We start from the raw sequence: 20,730 nt of genomic DNA on the forward strand, positions 1-20,730 counted from the left end.
TTCCACAAACAAGTGCCTATAATGCAACCGTAACAAATTACCCAATGGTGGTGAAATGTAATAGCCTGTTTACACCACCATGCTCTGGAACTTGAGCACAAGGAGGATGAAGGTTAACGACTCAACTCGCACTAGCCACCAGGTCAATGGTAAAGAAACATCAGGAAGTCCCTCCAACTCTGCTCTGCAGTTCACCTGACCAGAATGGTTATGCTGTCTGGGATCTCATCTCTATCATACATTGCAGCATGGACCGTGTCATGAATAGTGAATAGAATCCGCTGCTTCCCCCTGTAAAGATAAGGCTTCCATGCTGGTTGCTTTCGATCAGCAGGAGGCACGTCTGCTGAAGAAAATCCTGTGGTCTTGATGGCAGAAATATTGGAGTAGCTAAGATCGAGAGGACCTACACACAGCATAATGAAATGATAAGACTAGCATAGGGCATTTATAACATAAAACTGAAATAGAATTAAAAATGAAGTACCACAGAAGAAATTTACTAACCAAAGGGCATTGCACTGCTGATGAAAGACCTAAGGACATCCTTATCCAAAGGCCTGGATCCCATCTTCGGATCATCAGACATAGCAGTTCCGGTCACGGCGGTCCCAGATATAGTGGAAGTTGCAACAGGTAAAGCTACAGGTTTTGCTCTTACAGAAATACTGGAAATTCCTATGCTACCAGTGAGGGTATCGAGCAGTCCACCAACTGAGGGAGATGCAGCAACAACTACTTCTGGCTCCGTTGTTTCACCAACTACGATGTCCCCGATTGTTTGTGCCACAGCAAACGCCCTAATTCAGAAAATTTAAGGGGTGGTCAACATTAGGGTAGGAAGAAAATGACAGCCTCAGTAAGCAGCATGCTCACCCTTAATTGACTGCACCAAATATAGTTTGGGCACAAGGGTTCATAAAAACATGACGACAAATAGTCTTTAAAAGATGCATTAGAAGGGTGCTGATGAGAGTGGCGGGAGGCTTGGGGATTCTTTAGGAGAAACATTTCGAAAGATATCCTATTAACACCCCGCCACATCTCACCACAACGTCGAGGAAAAAGAGGGCAAGATTATCAGTATGAGCTTTCAAATACTTGAAGACTATAAAAACACAAACCACGTGCCCCAAATAAAAACATATGATGGAAAATATTTTTTTATGGGTAAATGAATTTAAATTTAAAGGCCACCCAACAGAGGACGAACCTGAGGTCAAAGCATTAACCTCTCTACCGCTTGACCAACTCACACACACATGGTGGAAGATATTTATCAATATGAACTGCAGGAATACATGTTCTCTAAAAGTTTATTACCCAGATCACACATAAAAATCCTGATATTAATCAGAACAAACAGACTGCTACAGAAATCAAGAATAAAAAATTACAACTTACCATACCCTGTGATGGATGGAAGATCCAAGAGGAGTGAAGACAAACTCTCATCAGCCCCAATAGCATTTCCACATTCTGATGTATTACACATCCTTGAGTAGGACTTCAAATGACGAGGTTCTACCAAAGGCAATATAAGAATAGAATATGGTCCCTTAATATGTAGGACCAGAGGCCACAGGAGATTATTCTCCCCTTCTTCTTTGTTAATGTACAAGCTTATTACATGACGAGCAATTGGATCATCAACCCATGAATCTGATCCTTTAACAGATTGGCTCACACGTACACCAAACCCTCGAGCTGAGCCCTCCCTTCATTATTTTGTGAAATAGTTACAATCATCAGAATTATACTCAACGAGTACACTAAAAGTGGAATAAAAAATTCTTTACATATAATTACCAATAGTGTAAAGCAGGGGCAAGTAAGAAATCAAATGACATCGATACTGATAGCAGTGTCTTCTCCAATATTCTACCAGTATAAGTTGAACTATTAAAGATGAACTTGATCCAGGAAAGGATTCGATGAAAAAAATAACTACTATAAATTACTTTACTGAGAGAGATTGTCTAGTAGTTGCAGTATATTAGTACTTTCCAAATTAATAAATTAAAACAAGAACCAACAGAAAGTTCTTCTTGCCAACGATGTCTACCAGATAGAAACTCAACCCATAATACATTAACTAGGAAGACACAATAATTATTATGTATTGTCCGCAAATAAGCATATCAGTCTTTGCTATCAATAACGTAGCTCGTTACAGCATCTACATAGTATTATCAGGAATATATTACCTCAACCAAATATGCCAATGCTGGAATATATTACCTCAACCAAATATGCCAATGCTGGAATTTATTAAAAACTTCAGAAACTTGTTTTATTGCTTTACATTATGACATGAGAGTCTTAGCTAATCAACTTAAGGAATCATTAAACCGAAAACCACATAATTTCTTTCTGCCCATCAGCAAATGAATGATATTTTTGGTGCTTTACCAAGTCAGGCAAAGGGCGACCGAATGTATTAGATAATGACTAAACAGAAACCTTAGTAACACACATATAACAAACATTCACCATAGTTCACAAAAAATACAAAAATGAAAACACAGTATAATTGATGGGGTACGTACTAAACAAGCCCAATAGCAGTGGCGGCCCATCAGCCCAAAGCCCAAGGAAGAGTATCAGTTCGGCATTACCAAAGAGTTCGGCCCCAGCCTACAGCTCGGTAAAAGCCGACCAATCAAGCTCTACTCTCAGATCGGCAAAAGCTGCTCGGCAATAGTTCAGCAGTTCGGTCTCAGTATTCGACCGAACTGGGAGATAGTGGACTCATGCAGAACCTCCACGACCTCCACTACACGATCTATTTAGTGGTGGACCCATGCAGGATCTCATGACCTCCACGACATCCACGATCTAATTAGTGATGATGTAAGCCACGATCTAATTAGTGAGATGTAAGCCACGACCTAGTTAGTGTGATGCAAGCCACGATCTTAGTTCAATGTATAAATAGAACTTAGATCAGATAGACTGGGGAAGGAGAAAAGAGCTCTCTAGACATCAAATATCATATAGCAAGTCTGTATTTGTAAGCTGTAAACCAGATCAAGCAATACAATCTTGCCCTCCTTTCTTCCCGTGGATGTAGATTTACCTCAGTAAATCGAACCACGTAATTCCTTGTGTCGTGATCTATATTTTCTTTTACCTGCATTTACTACCATCAAAAATTCGCCCAACCATCAATAATTGATCGAGAATTCCGATTTGAAAATCATCAAATTAAAATATTGGCAGTAAAAATCAGTAGGTAAGAACTAACCGCTTCTTACGGTCGCTAAAAGCACCACCGAAGTCCGAATCGTTAGGCAACATATGATACTTGAGATCATCGGTGTTTTCCTTCTCACAAGCCACGCGGCACCGCTTTTCAACCACCGGGAATTTCCTGATACATATTCATCCGCAGAAATGATAAGCTTCACATTCATCAATCGATTTGACACAAAAATCATACGAAAACGAAATACCTGGAGAAAATTACAAAGTCCTGATTGTTAAAATCCAGAGAGCTCTGATGTAGCAGCCGCTTAGCATTTTCACGTTTCCGATTTCGATATTTACAGCATTTTCCTACTTGTCAAAGCGATGAGTGAGATTTTTGGGGGGCAGAGTTGAAATAATTCGATAGCAGATGAGGCATTTTGATTCATGGTAATTTTCTCTATATAAATAATTACGTTTGTATGCGCTTATTCAAATTCGGACTTCACATAAATCACACGTGTATTTATGCAAAACACATCTTTAGAGCATCCACTACGCGTCCCGCGCCCGGCACGCGTTTCGTTCCGGAGGGACGGAACCGCAGCGGGACGCGTTGCAGCGACACGTTCCGTCCCTAGCCCGTTCTCCATGCCGTCCCGTAGCCCGCGAATGCGCGACACGGGACGCGCCATCGCGCCACGCGACTCGGCGACGTGGCGAGCGCCCGATGCATGCGTGACGTCCACATTCGCTGGCCCGCGAGTGGCGTCGTCACGGATGACGCAATATTTAATTTTTTTAAAAAAAATTGAATTTTAATAAATAAAAAAAAATTCAAACGGTAATGTTACCGTTTTGTTTTTTTTTCATTTTCAAATTTTTTTTATTTTTTTTTCTTTACTCTATAAATAATCTTATTTCATACTCATTTCACACACAAACACACATCTATTCCTCTCAAATCCTCTCTATATCCACTCCAATTTCCATCTCAATCAACCCAAACTAATGGATACTTTTGAGCAAATGCGTTAAATAATGGAATAATCACTTGAAGAAGATCGACGACTGGAGGCGGAGGAAGCCGCGCCGCCCCCACGACGCTCCCGGACGTACATCCATCGTAACCGGGAGGAAGCCGCCGCAAGGTTAGTACGTGACTACTTCTGCGATAACCCGCTTTGGGGAGATACCTACTTCCGTCGCCGTTTCCGCATGAGTAAACCGCTATTTCTCCATATCGCGAATACTTTGGCGGCCCGGGAAGAGTTCTTCCGAGAAGGGTTCGACGCGGTCGGTCGTCCCCAGCCACACGACGCTGCAGAAATGTACTGCAGCAACCCGTCAGCTTGCGACTGGACAAACGGCCGACATGTTCGAGACGAATACCTCCACATCGGAGACACCACTGGGCGCACGTGCTTGCTCAAATTCTGCAAAGGCGTCCAGGCAGCCTTCACCGACGAATTTCTCCGGAGGCCAAGCACGACCGACTGTCAGTTTCTCCTCAACCTGCACGAACAAGTGTACGGATTCCCCGGGATGCATATGGAGTATAAAAACCATATGGAGTATAAAAACCAACAGAAAATTAATGTAAATACTTAAAAGAAGACAAAAAGAAAAGCAAAGGAAAAAATTGAACACCATCCAGTAAAATAATATTTTTCACATATTCTCAAATAGGAGTATTAGATCTATAATTAATTTTATTATACCAAAATATAAAATAAAAATTATCAAAATATACCAATCATACAAGGCCACATGGATATACCCCTTGGTTTTGGATGGGTCGAATGACATACATTGAGCACTGAGGCCTGAGGGTCATGATGTATAAATTCGTTCATTTATTTTTATAATTTATTTGTTGGAAAATTAATGCCAAAAAAACAAAAGGAGAAAATTGAGAAACCTTGAAACTTTAATGACTTATCAGTTGTCACTTGTCAGTACCTAAATTATAGAGTTGATATTTGTAAATATGATTGTCAAAGATCACCGAGTAATATTAGGAGGATTGAGTACATGACTAATTTAATTCGTTTCCACTTTTATCACATTACTATATAGTATGAACAATTATGGATCCACATGGGGTTGGGATGTTAACGTATCCTATTATCAGCCCATGACCTCAACAGCTTCACTCCAACCTTGAAAATTTTCGGAGCAAGGTTCACTTCCATTTTTCGACAATCTACTCAGCTTCTTATATTTAACTTAATTTGTGCATCCACCCCGATGATACTAATATCATGTGCTATATATTAGCGAAGAAAATCCATATGATATATACAACTCATAGGGAATGATAAAAAATGATCGATTATCATTTGTTATTTTCGACGATTATATTTAACTTACTAAGTAAAATTACTAATTTCTTTATTCATAGCAATATTAACTTATTAATCTTGTAAAATGTAATAGAATCAAACTTACTGAATCATCAATAATTAATAGTATGTGATGATTAATACTCTCTCCATCACAGTATATATTAGTACATTTTTACGATGTCTAGCGAGATATTTAAGTTTTTTCCAATAATTAATTGTCTTCTTTCTCTTATTCTATTTTCATATATCTCTTAGTACTTTATTTTCTTTCTACTTCTTACTATATTATTTACTAGCTAGTATAATTTAATTTTTGTAAAAGTACCACTATCTAAATTATGCGTAAAACGTCTCCCTTAAGCTGCGATAGAAGGAATATAAATTATGATTAGTGATCGATATCAATCAGTCTGTTTTAGCGAGTAACATAGTAGATCATATTTTGCACGGTCACTGAAAATGAAAGTTGCATCACTTTGAAATTCCAAGATGGCCAATACATGTAGTTAAGTGTAAGACAATAGGCAAGCTTCTCAACTAGTCTATTGAATCAACACTCTAATGAGTATAAAATGTAAAACGTAAAGTAATTAGAAATTTGAATACAATAATTATTATAGTACAAGAAAAGAGGAGCAGGATTATTATTTATTGGAGTATTAATTAATGAAGCGGCAATCCTTTCTGATCTCGCCGGCATCTCCGACAAGCACCTCGATCGCGCCCATTTTGACCATCGACTTGGCGAACTGCTTGAAAAACGCTTCCCGCGACTGGAACCGGCGCACAATGCCCGCGGAGGTGGCGTCCGTGAGCAGCGCGGCGTCGGACTGGAAAAGCCCCTGGCGCTTCTTCAGGGCGGCGAAGTAGTGCGTGTCGAAGGTGAGTGTGCTGTTGGGGTCCATTCCCACCACAGTCGCTAGACTCGCCGGGTTCGGGCACTGCTTCCTCAGAAACTCCGCGTAGGCCGGGTCCAGCGACGGGTCCGCGTCCCCTTTCCCCGTGAAGTTGTACAGCCGCCTCGAGAATGCGCCGCAGTGCGATACTCCGATCGTGTGCGCACCTGCACGCTCATAATTACTTAGGAATTCGTTCTGCCTATATCACAACTCTTTAAAGAATAGTACTCCCTCCGTCCCAAGCTACTCGCACTTATTTTCTTTTTGGGTGTCTCAAGTTACTTGCACTCTTTCCATTTTTAGTAAAAAATTTCACCTACAGCCGTCATTTTTTACTTTCCTATACACTCATTCCTTAATCTCCGTGCCGAAAAGGAAAGGAGCGAGTAGCCCAGGACGGAGGGAGTACTAATTAACTGATACTCGAAATAATTAAATATGGTAAGTTAGTTACCTGATAATGCGACGAGATCATTTATGTCTAGGCCCTTATTGGAGTAGATAGTTTGAAGTGTTGAAAAATTTGAAAATGCAGAGGGTAAATTGCCGTTGACATTTGAGATTAGAGAAACCCTGCCATCTTTTCTGCCTGTCAGAACGTCCCATAATGGCTCCTTGAACTGAAAGTTTGAGCAATAGAATTTAATTAAGAGAGGCAAAAGGAATCTGGAGTTGGTTGTTAATTAAAAAATATAGTCGCAAATTACCGGAAAAGAGACAGCGTCACGTGCGAGAATATCAGCACAAGACACTTTTTGGGTGCAAACTTTCTCAATTCGAGTTTTGATTTCATCGATAACTTCGAACCCTCCCAGTGATAAATTGGGTCGTGCATCTTTTTCGGATTGATTTGTGCCCACAGTGTTCAAAAGTATTGATGCATCACAACCCTACAAATTTGATCACAAACCAATTTTTTCATTAGTAATTAAATTAATACTAATGCATGCAATATGAAATAGTAGTAAAAGTGTGCTTACTTTGACGAAACAATCATGGTAATGCACGCGGAGAAGCTTAGCACCCAAAGTCGGATCATTTCGTACTTTCTCCCGTACAACTTGTCTCACAAGTTGTTCGGCTTGCTTACAGGTACCGGTAACCTTATAGTAGTTTGGTATTAGACCGACCGGCTTGATGGGAGCTTTACTTTTTTTGGCACCGGCTGCTGCCACAAGAAAGGCTAATAGGAGAAGAGTAATGCTTAAGAAAGATCTCATTTTCATCGTAGCAAAACAAAAGGGAGATGTTTTTCAAAACCTAGTATTGTTGGTGATGGGGTACGTACTAAACAAGCCCAATAGCAGTGACGGCCCATCAGCCCAAAGCCCAAGGAAGAGTATCAGTTCGGCATTACCAAAGAGTTCGGCCCCAGCCTACAGCTCGGTAAAAGCCAACCAATCAGTTCGGCATTACCAAAGAGTTCGGCTCCAGCCTACAGCTCGGTAAAAGCCGACCAATCAAGCTCTACTCTCAGATCGGCAAAAGCTGCTCGGCAATAGTTCAGAAGTTCGGTCTCAGTATTCGACCGAACTGGAAGATAGTCAACTCATGCAGGATCACATGCAGGATAGTGGATCAAGCACAGAGATAGTGGACTCATGCAGGATCTCATGCAGGATAGTGGACCCATGCAGGATCTCCATGACCTCCACGACATTCACAACCATCATTAGTGGTGATGCAAGCCACGATCTTAGTTCAATGTATAAATAGAACTCAGATCAGATAAAGAAGGGTTAAGTTCTCTAGAGATCAAATATCAAATAGCAAGTCTGTATTGTAAGCTGTAGAAAACAGATCAAGCAATACAACTCTGCCCTCTTTTCTTCCCGTGGACGTAGATTTACCTTAGTAAATCGAACCACGTAAATCTTTGTATCGTGATCTGTATTTTCCTGCATTCATCACCATCAAAAATATGCCCAACCATCACTGGCGCCGTCTGTGGGAAACAGAGAACCAAATTTGTGATAAAGCGAATTTTTGACCCTTTTTCCACCCCAAAAAAATGCATACCAGATCACATACTACCCGTAATACCGTTCGTGAAAACCATGAGGAAGCTAGTCCAGCCCGCAGGTCCGGAAAACAGCCTCGGGAGACATCTACTTCCAGTTTTCACGATGAAGGAACAAGCCGCTCAAAAGGTCCACACACCGAGTCTTCCCAGCAGCCTGATTTGAATGAGGCTGTCAAGCTGTTCTTGGCTGAGAAGCAGGATGAGTTCTTAGCCTTCCTGCAAAAGAGCCAAGAACCGAAGACGAAAACGGTGGATTCTCCCTCCTCATCCAGACATGAAAGTCACTACCGCAGTAGTGCCGTGTCTTCCAGGAAGAAGAATCCTCAACCCCGACATGTTCCTGTTCCTCCTCGGTACCGGAATCACAGGAGAACTCCATCTCATCCATACCGAAGAGATGTCGGGTTCGCCATGTACGGAGCTTTGAAGACTCCGTTCTCGGACGATATCACCCGAACTCCCCTTCCATAGAACTACCGAACTCCGTCGATGACTTATGACGGGTTGGTGAATCCTCATGACTTCCTGGGACGCTATCAGTATAACATGGCGAACCAGGGTCTCAATGAGGTCCACATGTGCAAGCTGTTTCCCGAGCTGCTTATCGGGAACGCAAGAAGGTGGTTCGATAGCCTCCCCCAAGGTAGCATTAGATCTTACCGAGATCTAATGGATGCTTTCCACAGGAGGTTCTTTCAGAAAGCGGAAGCCCGAATCACTTCGGCTCAGCTGCTTTCTATACGTCAAGGTCGTGACGAAAAGATCAGCGACTTTATGACGAGATTCCACAAGGAATGCCTACAAGTAGATGATCTCAATGATCTACTTGTCATTTCGGCATTCCAAAATGGAATCCTGCCCGGAGCTCTCTACAGAAAGCTCGTGGAATGCAGTCCGCAAACAGCTCAACAGATGTGGGACATTGCGGACCAGTTCTCCCGTGCCGATGAGGCAGACCGTCGCAAACGGTCTTTAGACAGCTCATCCCGAGGAGACAGGAGGAAGCCCGATCATAGCGATCAGGGACAAACTCGCCGAACTCCTTTTGGCGATCAGGGACATCCTCGCCGAACTCCTTTTGAAAGGATTCAAAGGACTCCGGTGCAAGACCGATTGGGGCCACGTCTCAATCCTGAGAAGCCGCCCGCTCAGTTCGTACCATTGAACAAGTCAAGAGCGGAAATTTTCGAACTGCATTCCGATATGTTCGAAAAACCAAAGCGGATGACGAAATCGGCCGCGCGTCGACCTCAGGATCAATATTGCTCCTTCCATCAAGACCACGGTCACGATACCGAGGAGTGCCGACATTTGGCTGCAGGTATTGATACTCTTGTGAAAGCAGGGACATTAAAAAAATACCAAAGCAAGCAGCCGAAATAGAACAAAAAGCAGAGAGGTGCGAACTGCGCTCCTCAGGATCCGAAAAGGCAACAGGATCCCGAAGACGATGACGAGCAGCAATATGATGGAGTAATACTGACTATTGATGCTCTCCCTGCCGGGAAGACTAAATCGTCCCTGAAGTCAGAGCGCAGAGGCTTCAATCGAGAGGAGCCAACGCATAAAAGGCTGAAGCAGGACGAAGTGATTACATTTTCAGATGCAGATCCCGTCCCGGCCATCTCTCCTCATCAAGACGCTATTGTCATCCAAGCCGGAGTGGCAAACAAACTGATCCACAGAGTGTTTGTGGATACAGGAGCGTCAGTCAGCATTCTTTTTAAAGAATGTTTCGATAAACTAGAAGTGGATCCAGCTCGGCTTAGTCCGGCACCACTTCCTCTGAAAAGTTTCGCCCAGGAGGACACCCGCCCTGAAGGTATTATCAGCCTTCCGATCACGGTGGGAAAAGCGCCTACAAGCTCCAGTACGATGATCGAGTTCTTTGTGGTAAAAGCTCGGTCTCCGTACAACATCATCCTGGGAAGAGACTGGCTCAACGCAGTGCGGGCCGTTTGCTCTACTTATCATCTCACCATCAAGCTCCCCACTAAAGGGGGGGTAGCGGTCATCCGAGGTGATCAAAAGAGAGCAAAAGAGTGTCTGCAGATTGCGCTTAAAAGTGCCGAGCAATCAGATCGGCATCATCAAGCATAGCAATCACAACAGCCGGAGTCAGAGGCAAGCGAAATGACCGAAGTCACACCAGAGCCGAACTCAATGACCGTTCAGTTATACGAAGATGATCCATCCAGAACGGTCAAGATCGGTTTCGCGGGAACGCCTCTACTCCGGGAAAAGACCATCCAGCTCCTCAAGGAGTACAAAGATGTCTTTGCATGGTCTCCGTTGGACATGACCGGAGTGCCCTCTGAGGTAATCACTCATCGGTTAAATATTGATCCATCAGTCCGGCCTATAAAACAGAAGCAAAGACTCTTTGCGGCAGAAAGAAATCAAGTCATCCATGACGAAGTCCGCCAATTACTGAAAGCGGATGTATTATTCGAGGTGAAATATCCCTCTTGGGTGGCCAATCCTGTGATGATCAAGAAAAAAGAAGGAGGATGGCGGATGTGCATAGATTTTACCGATCTAAACAAGCACTGTCCCAAAGATTGCTATCCCCTTCCGAACATAGACAAAAAAGTAGAAGCTTTGATCGGCTTCGAAATTTTCTGTTTTCTTGATTTATACAAAGGCTACCACCAAGTCTTAATGGATGAGAATGATGCTCCAAAAACGGCTTTCATTACTGACTTCGGCCTCTTTGCTTATAAAAAGATGTCGTTCGGTTTAAAGAATGCCGGAGCCACATATCAAAGGATGGTAGATAAGCTTTTTCGGCATTTGATCGGAAAGGAGGTTGAAGTGTATGTTGACGACATAGTCGTTAAAAGCAGAAGCACTTCGGAGTACGAAGACAATCTCAAGTCCACTCTCGACGTGCTCCGAAAAGCCAACCTCAAACTCAATCCCCAAAAATGTACCTTTTTGGTAGATTCGGGAAAGTTTCTAGGTTGTTGGGTTTCAAAGGAAGGACTCAAGGCAAATCCGCTAAAAGTTCAAATTGTTCAGAACATGGCAATGCCGAAGTCCATACATGATGTGCAAAGGCTAACTGGATGTCTAGCCGCACTGAATAGATTCCTTTCCCAAGCAGCCGAAAAGCAAATGCCATTCTTCAAAGTGTTAAAGAAGGCACCAAAGTTTAAGTGGGGAGTCGAGCAGAAAAAGGCTTTTGACGAGCTCAAAAGTTATTTAGCCGAGCTTCCTATTCTCTCTGCTCCAACAGATGCTGAAGTGATATTCTTATACTTAGCGGCATCGGATCAGACCATTAGCGCGGTGCTTGTACGAGAAGAAGGCCTAAAGCAGCTTCCCATCTACTTTACAAGCCGAGCATTAAGAGGTCCAGAAACAAGGTATCAACCTCTGGAAAAAATTGCTCTGGCATTAGTAAATGCAGCAAGGAGACTGCGGCCATATTTCTATGCTCACAAGGTATGCGTCTTAACCGATCTTCCACTTCGGCAAGTTTTGACCAAGCCAGAAGCATCAGGCAGAATCGCCAAATGGGCCATAGAGTTGGGAGAACACTCAATCGAATACCTACCTCAGAAAGCCATCAAGGGACAAGCCTTGGCAGATTTTCTTGCAGAAGCAAAGTTCGATCAAGCAATCCCTGTCATTGCCGAACAGAAAAATTCTACCAATGCCGAACTAGCACAGCCCCTGGAATCCGAAGTAGAGCCACCAGACTGCTGGAGCGGATTCGTAGATGGAGCTTCGAATAAAACGGGAAGTGGAGCTGGTATTTTACTTATCGCTCCCGACGGACACGAGGTAACTTACTCACTTCGGTTCTTATTCCCAACTACTAATAATGAAGCCGAATACGAAGCTCTCCTTGCCGGACTCAAGCTAGCGCAAAGTCTATTTATCAAGTCTCTCAAAATCCATTGTGATTCACAAGTCGTAGTGAATCACATGTTGGGTACAAGTGAAGCCCGTGATGAGAGGATGAGGAAATATTGGGACAAAGCGCAAAGCATTAGCCGAAGTTTCTCTTATTTTCGGATAATCCGCATTCCCAGAGCGGAAAACAGCCGAGCAGATATTTTAAGTAAGTTAGCCTCATATCCAAGTTCAAAGGTGGAGGAATTGATGCACAGAAGCATTGATGAAGCTGAGGTACTTTCAGTAGCCAGCTCGCCGAACTGGATGACGCCGATCTTACAATATCTAGATCAAGGACAACTGCCCGAGGATAAGAAAGAAGCTCGGAAAATCACATGCCGAGCCCTTCGGTACGAACTTCATGGAGGAGTCCTATACAGAAAGTCCTACCTTCAGCCGTTATTGCGATGTGTAGGGCCAGAAGAGACGGACTACATCCTTAGAGAAGTTCATGAAGGATCTTGCGGTAGCCACATCGGAGCTAGAGCTTTAGCTAAAAAAGTTCTGAGATGGGGGTATTATTGGCCAACTTTGGTACAAGACGCAGTGCAGCTCGTCAAGACATGCACGAAGTGCCAAATCCATGCAAATATCCCAAAGATGCCGCAGACCGATCTATATGCTATGCAAAGCCCTTGGCCTTTTATGCAATGGGGCATAGACATAGTGGGACCACTACCACAAGCTCCTCGGCAAATGAAATTCCTTATCGTTGCCGTGGATTACTTTACAAAGTGGGTAGAAGCTGAACCATTAGCTACGATAACGAGCTCGAAGGCATTGGATTTCGTCTGGAAGAACATAGTGTGCCGATTTGGCTTACCCCACATCCTCATTTCGGATAACGGGACTCAGTTCACCGACAAGACATTCAAGAATTGGTGCCAAGAGCTGAATATTCAACAGCGGTTCACTTCGGTCTCCCACCCACAAGCAAACGGACAAACGGAGGTAACAAACCGTATCTTGGTGAAAGGGTTGAAAGCTCGGTTAGAACAAGCCAAAGGACAATGGGTAGAAAATCTCCCTCAAGTCCTATGGTCCTACCGAACTACACCCAAAGCTTCCAACGGTGAAACTCCGTACAGTCTGGTGTACGGCGCTGAAGCCGTGATTCCGGTTGAGATCGGCGTACCCAGTCCCCGAACTCTAAATTTCTCCTCAGAAATGAATGATGACGGACTGAGAGCCGAACTAGATCTGGCCGAAGAAAGAAGAGAATTGGCCTGCATAAAAACAGCCAAGTACAAGGAGCAAGTAGCCCGGTATTATAACCAAAGGGTGAAAAAGCTGCAATTTCAAGTGGGAGATCTTGTCTTGAGAAACAACGAAGTAAGCCGAGCAGAAAAGCTGGGCAAGCTCGAACCCACATGGGAAGGTCCATATCGGGTGTCAGAAGTCCTCGGCAAAGGGTCTTACAAATTGACTCACATGTCAGGAGAACAAGTACCCCGAACATGGCACATTTCCAACCTCAAGAAGTTCCATTTGTAAGAGACAGTCCGGTCAGTCCGTCTTGTGTCTAGTTCGGTCCTAGAGGTATGTGTTTTCTTTGTTTTTTTACTTTGTCTATGTGCGTCTCGTTCGTTTATGTGCGTCTTGCTTGTCTAGGTGTGTTTTGTCTGTCTATGTGCGTGTCGTCTCTTACAAATGTTACTGAGGTATCTTGTTCTTCAAAGGCTGATCCCCTTTTTAGAACATATATAAGCCAACGATTGTGAGTCCAAGCTTCTAAGGAGGATACAAGACCACAATTCAGCTTAAAAAACAAGCATTTCGTCTGAAACGAACTGCAACAATAAGCCAACGATTGTGAGTCCAAGCTTCTAAGGAGGATACAAGACCACAATTCGGCTTAAGAAACAAGCAGTTCGTCTGAAACGAACTGCAACAAAGGGAAAGTCCGATCCACGCGATAAAACTCGCCGAATTAGGACAAGGGAAAGTCCGATCCACGCGATAAAACTCGCCAAATTAGGACAAGGGAAAGTCCGATCCGAGCGATAAAACTCGCCAAATTAGGACACAAGCTTAGTCCGGTCAAAGAAATTTACTTCATAAGACCAAAGACGAGTCCGGTCAAAGAAGTTTACTTCATAAGACCAAAGACGAGTCCGGTCAAAGAAGTTTATTTCATAAGACCGAGGACTAAGTCCGGTCAAAGAAGTTTACTTCATAAGACCAAAGACGAGTCCGGTCAAAGAAGCTTACTTCATAAGACCGAGGACGAGTCCGGTCAAAGAAGTTTACTTCATAAGACCGAGGACGAGCATGATGAAATTTTTTCGCTAAGCTGTAAATACGCAATGATAGAAGCGAAATGAAGATTTCATTTATCAAAACTTGTTCGGCATACAATTCTGCTGCCCTACGAGAAGGCGTTACGCCATTACAAAGGACTATTCTACTGTCCCTGGTTGCTAAAGTTGAGCCATCTATTCACAAAATCCTCGTGAAGCCGAGTTCGGGCGTTCTCGGCAGCTGAAGAATAAGCAGGTCGACGAGATGCTCTAATCGACCTACCGCCTCTTCCCTGAGCCCGGGAAGCTCTAGCACCTCGGCGGCGAAGAGTCTCTTCACGAAGCATTTGTTGATCTTGCTCACTCATAATCACAGCTCCTCTACGAACTTCAGTCCGTCCTTGTCTTGACGTTTCCGGTTGCTCCTGAGTCCGTTCTCGTCTTGACGTTTCCGGCTGTTCCTGATTTCGTTGCTGACTTGGAGTAGGGTTTTGAGCAAGTGAATCAGGGGTTTGAGCTGGAGTGCGGGCATCTGTTGGCGGGAAATGCCTAAGGAATCTCTCGATTGAAGGACGCCGGGAAAGAATGATGTCGTACCGAGAAGCATAGCGCCGCAATGAATTCACGACTTGTTGGCAAACCGAACTCTCCAGCGCATTGTTCCTCCGGAGTACATGATATTCCTCCCACAGTTCGTCAACTCGTTCCTGAACTTCAGAGATGGTCATTCCCCCGCGCCTGCAGATGAAATCCTCATACGCAGTCCTCTCAGCGACGGCGGTATTCAGCTCGGCCTCCAGATCTTTCTTTTCGGACTCTAAGTCCTTATTGTCGGCCTCCAGCTTCACTGAACGAGCCAAGAGTTCGTCATTCTTCACCTGGTCAGCTATGGCTCTTTTCTCAGCTTCGTCTAAAGCCGAAGAGTACAGCCGCTTCCAGTGAAGTACCTCCAGCTCCTTAAGAGTTCAGAATATAGAGCAGCTATGTCAGTTCGGCATTTCAGATTACTAAGCAGGTAGTAAACCACAACAGGAGTAAAAGAGAGTACGAAAGGCTATACGAAGACACAAGAGCAGAAAGAAGAATTTTTTCATTCATAAGAAAAAATTTTTTCTACACAAGGGCTTCAAGGCCGTTTTACAAGAAGGAAGAAACTAAACTAAGAGAAGGGAGACGAAATCATACTCCGCCAGCTTCGTCTCCGCCTTCTCGGTGAGGTTCAGCTTCCTTCTCCTTGTCTGCTTCAGCTTCAGCCTCGGCCTCCCTGCTCTCCCCAGCCTGCTCGGCGCCACCGTAGCCGATCTGCTGCGCCTCCTGCTCGGCCTGCTCATCGCCGGTCTGCCGCTCATGCTGCTCGGTCTCACCCTCTCCATGGAAAATTGGAGCGGGTGAAACTGACCCTATGGAGGCAAAGATAGCCTCCATGTTCTCATCGCGGTCAGCTCGGCAACTACGAACTTGGTCTGCAGAAAGCAGGACCGAGGACGAAGCAAGCTCCTCAAGCACCGGCAGACTCTGAAGCCGAGCTGCTATCTCTCGGCCGTACAGCGGCAGGATGACTTCGGGACCCTGCTCGGCTTTATCGGTCATCAGTTTCAGCAGATCACCGACAAAGGCTGAAAATTGGTTGCTCAGAAAGAGTTTCTCCGCGAAAGCACAGAGAGCCTCTCCTTGGGCAACCACGGCGGCAGCATCCCTCCGTTTCGTCTGCTCTCGCTGGATGACGAGCTGGTTTTTGGCAAACTGAGCTTCATCCTGGGCCGAAATCCTAGCAGCTCTGGCTTTCTCAAAGTTTGCCTCAGCCTGCTCGGCCCGGTGACAAGCAGCCGCCAACTTCCTCTGCATCTCAGCATAGTCGTTGGACGCTTTGGAGAGTTCAACGGCGACGAGCTTGGAGAGCATATCGTTCCTCTGAAAATGGAAAAAGCAAAAAGTCAACAGAGGGGCCACAAAAAATACAGGAAAAAAGCAAGGCCAGAAAATCAAGAAGAGAATTCACCTCGGCGAAGTCCGTGGGCCATAAAAAGGGCTCACAGATATGTTCCGAAGGAGGCGCCAAGACCACGTCTTTCTCTGGCGCTCTCGGGGGCTTCTGGGTCTTCCCCTTCCTACTTGCCGAAGTCGACTCCGGCTTCTTTGGATCCGAAGAGGTCTTTTGCCTCTTCGGATTCTTCTCGGCATCAGGCGCCGAGCTGGTAGCCTTCTCTTTCTCCGGCTCCTTAAGCTCGGAGGATTTGCGGCTAATCTTATTCAGCATGTACACTGCCAAAAAGCAAGAAAGCAAAGTTAGTTTTCGCCACAAAAGCAGTAAGGCACAAAAAAGAATTCCTCACCCTCGGTCTCTTCATCCGAAGACGAGGAGTCGAACACGAAGTCGCCCTTGACGAGCTCAGACTCCAGGTACTGCTTCCTAATCATAGGAATCTTATTGAGCTCGCCCTCGAGCTCGTCCAACGGTTCTAACCGAGGATGAGGAATCACGGACTTCGGCCCTCTCCAAGGAAAGCCCGGAGCCGCTGTCCTATTATAAAAAAAGAAGCGATGTTGCCACTTTGGCCACTTGGTTTTGCAGAAGGCCCTAAAAGGCTGTAAAGGGATCAAGTAAAACCAAGATCCTTTTCTCTTAAACTGGAAAAAATTAAGGATTGCCCTCAGAGACAGATCCTTGTCTAGCCTACGCAGTTCGGCAGCAAAGGCCGATAAGTGCCTCCAAGAGTTCGGAGTCACCTGACCTAAAGGGAGTTGAAAAAAATCTAGCAGCTCTACAAAGGCAGGGGGAAGAGGGAAACGAAGCCCGCATTCCAAGCCGGCTTCATAAACGGTGGCGTAACCCTCCGGCGGCGAGTCAGCCCTATGAAGGTCGTCGGGAATCGCAACCTTCCCCCCAGGAAAAAAATATTTTTCGTGTAAGGATATCACAGTATCCTTACTCAAGATACTGTGAAAATACTCTACGGTCTTCTCCCCGGATTCCTTCCGGCTAGAAGACCCCTTATCCCCTTTCCTACCGCTACCTGACTCAGAAGAAGAAGAAGAAGACATGGTTCTTACTCTTTGAAAGTCTGAAGAAATTCTGAAGAAATTCTCGAAAGCGGAAGGAAATTTTTACGCAAAAGAGAGAGATTGCAGAAGAAGCAATAGCCAAAGTGTTCAACTGATGAAGAAAGGACGTATTTATCAGATTCGGAGAAGATTTCAAAATCATCGCACCGTTTCGAATCCCACCTTTTCAGGATTCAACGGCCGGATTTTACTGTCGCATTTAATGCAGTCACGCGCAAGGCACGTCCCCTGACGTCAGCCTCCCCCGTACCTTTATCCAGAATGCCGAAGTGACTCGCTTCGCCGAAGTGATTCACTTCGCTTTTCGGGGGGGGGGTAGTGATGGGGTACGTACTAAACAAGCCCAATAGCAGTGACGGCCCATCAGCCCAAAGCCCAAGGAAGAGTATCAGTTCGGCATTACCAAAGAGTTCGGCCCCAGCCTACAGCTCGGTAAAAGCCAACCAATCAGTTCGGCATTACCAAAGAGTTCGGCTCCAGCCTACAGCTCGGTAAAAGCCGACCAATCAAGCTCTACTCTCAGATCGGCAAAAGCTGCTCGGCAATAGTTCAGAAGTTCGGTCTCAGTATTCGACCGAACTGGAAGATAGTCAACTCATGCAGGATCACATGCAGGATAGTGGATCAAGCACAGAGATAGTGGACTCATGCAGGATCTCATGCAGGATAGTGGACCCATGCAGGATCTCCATGACCTCCACGACATTCACAACCATCATTAGTGGTGATGCAAGCCACGATCTTAGTTCAATGTATAAATAGAACTCAGATCAGATAAAGAAGGGTTAAGTTCTCTAGAGATCAAATATCAAATAGCAAGTCTGTATTGTAAGCTGTAGAAAACAGATCAAGCAATACAACTCTGCCCTCTTTTCTTCCCGTGGACGTAGATTTACCTCAGTAAATCGAACCACGTAAATCTTTGTATCGTGATCTGTATTTTCCTGCATTCATCACCATCAAAAATTCGCCCAACCATCAGTTGGGATTGGTGATTTTTGAGACACAAAACTAAGGTGGTAGGAGGTTTCCTTTTATAGGCCAAGAATGATAGAAGATCAAGAAGAGTAGTGGCAATTGAATATTAATTAGAATGTCAACTTGAATGATAGAATCCTTCCCCGTAGGCAGTGGAGGGTCTTACGAAATGCGATCGTTTCTAATTGTTTATTATCCCCATGAATGCAATCGTTGATTTTTTTTTCTTCACTTTATCTATTATTTTAGATCTTCCATAGTAATCATATTATCTTCTTTTCTACCGGCTAAATGAAATGCAGAGCTCTATCTCAGTAGAAAAAAATACCTATAGTCAAATTGCGTGAATTAAGTAAAACATACGGAATATATAATGAGATGCAAATGTAATCCTTTGAATTAAATATTTTTACTTATATCCAAATTGGATTTTTAAAATATTACGTTTCATGAATTTTAACATCTAAAACAAGTTTCCAAGTATACATTTATAAAAAAGAAGAATCTTATTCTACCAACCTACCCACAAAAAGAAATGCTAGTAAATAAATGTTGACTTGTGAAATATCCTTTAAGATATAAGAAGAATGAGTCATAGTTATTAATGACACCGATAGGGTTTGATAATGACTATGTATTAATTTATTTTATAAGGAAAACATAAGTTAGGTGGTTAGCATCTTTGTTTTACTTAAAACTCAAGCTAAGAAGAGTTCATTTTTCACTCCGGAAATCGAGCGGCCACCCCAAAATATAGGTCTAGTCGCAATTTACAAACAATAGAGACTTTATTTTTTTATTATTCAATATTATCTTATTTTATGGGCACGGGCAACAATTTCATCAAATAAAAAACACAATTTGTGTTTGTTTCATTGCAACGGTCAGATATTGAAGTGAATATTTTTCGGACCATATAGTTGATGAAGAGTTCGATTTGAAAAAGTGACGCCGCGTGCCAACCATGTTACAGTTGGACATAAAATAGATAAATTGGATTTTATGTAAGATCTCACTTTGACATTTCGTGGAGCTTGTGGAATAGTACTATATATATAGTTATAATATATTTATTTTATTTGAACTTGCTCCATATAGAATACGTATGTTATATAGCTCCATATAGAATACGTATGCTAATAAATTCACATTGGTATTTAAAACTTTAAAAAAGTCATAGTAGACTGGATCAGTTTTAGACTTTTAGTCCTCGGGAAGATTAATATAAAAAAATAAACGCAAAGTATTAAAATACAGTTACAAAGTACTACTACTATCACGATATAACTAAATCACGCAGAAAGCCTTATTGATATTGCAATAACACCTTAGTTAGTGAACTAAAATTGAGCTCTCCGGTTTTTCTTTGACTTTTGACCTTCTTGTTTTTATTTCCTTTATTAAAATAATTATACTAGTATATGATTATTTAGCGGCTGGGCCATGAGAAGATTTTGGAAGAATAAAATAAATTCATTTTCGAAAATCAAAAGTCTTGTATAACTGTTAATTATATTATTATTATTATTATTATTATTATTATTATTATTATTATTATTATTATTATTATTATTATTATTATTATTATTATTATTAGGTTTTATTTTACTTGATAAATCATGTTCTTTTCAGCTGCCCTTCCAAATTAGGCAAATCTCAAATTTTATTTTGCAGATTTTTTCATTATTTTTTTATTAGTACTAGTAATTTGTAAAAAAGATCAAATTTGTTCAAGCTGGTACTTTTACTTTCAATATACAAAAAGGATATTGATATGTAGATACATAAATTTTCAGTCAATTCATGAATAATCGAAAGAAATTTGGTAAAATAAAATTTCAGTATTTTAGTTTCGAGATAAAATCATAATAATCGCACTATAAAAAACTTATGTTTTCAGGACACAAAAAGTAAAGATCAATTACTAGCGTTTGAAATATTTTAAAATAGAGGGCTAATTATCTTAATCTTTTTGTTGTTTTAGGACACACTTATATTTGTGTCCCCTAATTTTAGTTGGGACACCAACAATAAGACCACTTTATGAAGTGTTGGTGGTATGATTAGACACACAAATTAGAGTCTTT

The 20,730-nt window shown here is 43.0% G+C and overlaps 2 protein-coding genes across 2 annotated transcripts; both read right to left on the reverse strand.

The window, feature by feature from the left end:
• Positions 1-191: 191 nt before the first annotated feature.
• Positions 192-3,474, reverse strand: LOC121801036 (AP-5 complex subunit mu-like). Its single transcript, XM_042200507.1, has 6 exons — positions 3,456-3,474; positions 3,248-3,373; positions 3,134-3,142; positions 1,410-1,718; positions 508-800; positions 192-406 (listed from the first exon to the last, which is right to left on the reverse strand). Exons 2-6 carry the CDS (start codon positions 3,298-3,300, stop codon positions 192-194), a joined length of 879 nt encoding a protein of 292 aa, XP_042056441.1. The 5' UTR covers positions 3,301-3,373; positions 3,456-3,474.
• A 2,722-nt stretch (positions 3,475-6,196) lies between these two features.
• LOC121801037 (peroxidase 24-like) lies at positions 6,197-7,662 on the reverse strand. Its single transcript, XM_042200508.1, has 4 exons — positions 7,417-7,662; positions 7,144-7,326; positions 6,891-7,056; positions 6,197-6,600 (listed from the first exon to the last, which is right to left on the reverse strand). The coding sequence occupies exons 1-4, from the start codon at positions 7,660-7,662 to the stop codon at positions 6,197-6,199; spliced, it is 999 nt and encodes a 332-aa protein (XP_042056442.1).
• Positions 7,663-20,730: the final 13,068 nt, after the last annotated feature.

The sequence above is a fragment of the Salvia splendens genome, chromosome 4 (assembly GCF_004379255.2).
Source record: "Salvia splendens isolate huo1 chromosome 4, SspV2, whole genome shotgun sequence".
Classification (NCBI taxonomy): Eukaryota; Viridiplantae; Streptophyta; class Magnoliopsida; order Lamiales; family Lamiaceae; genus Salvia; species Salvia splendens.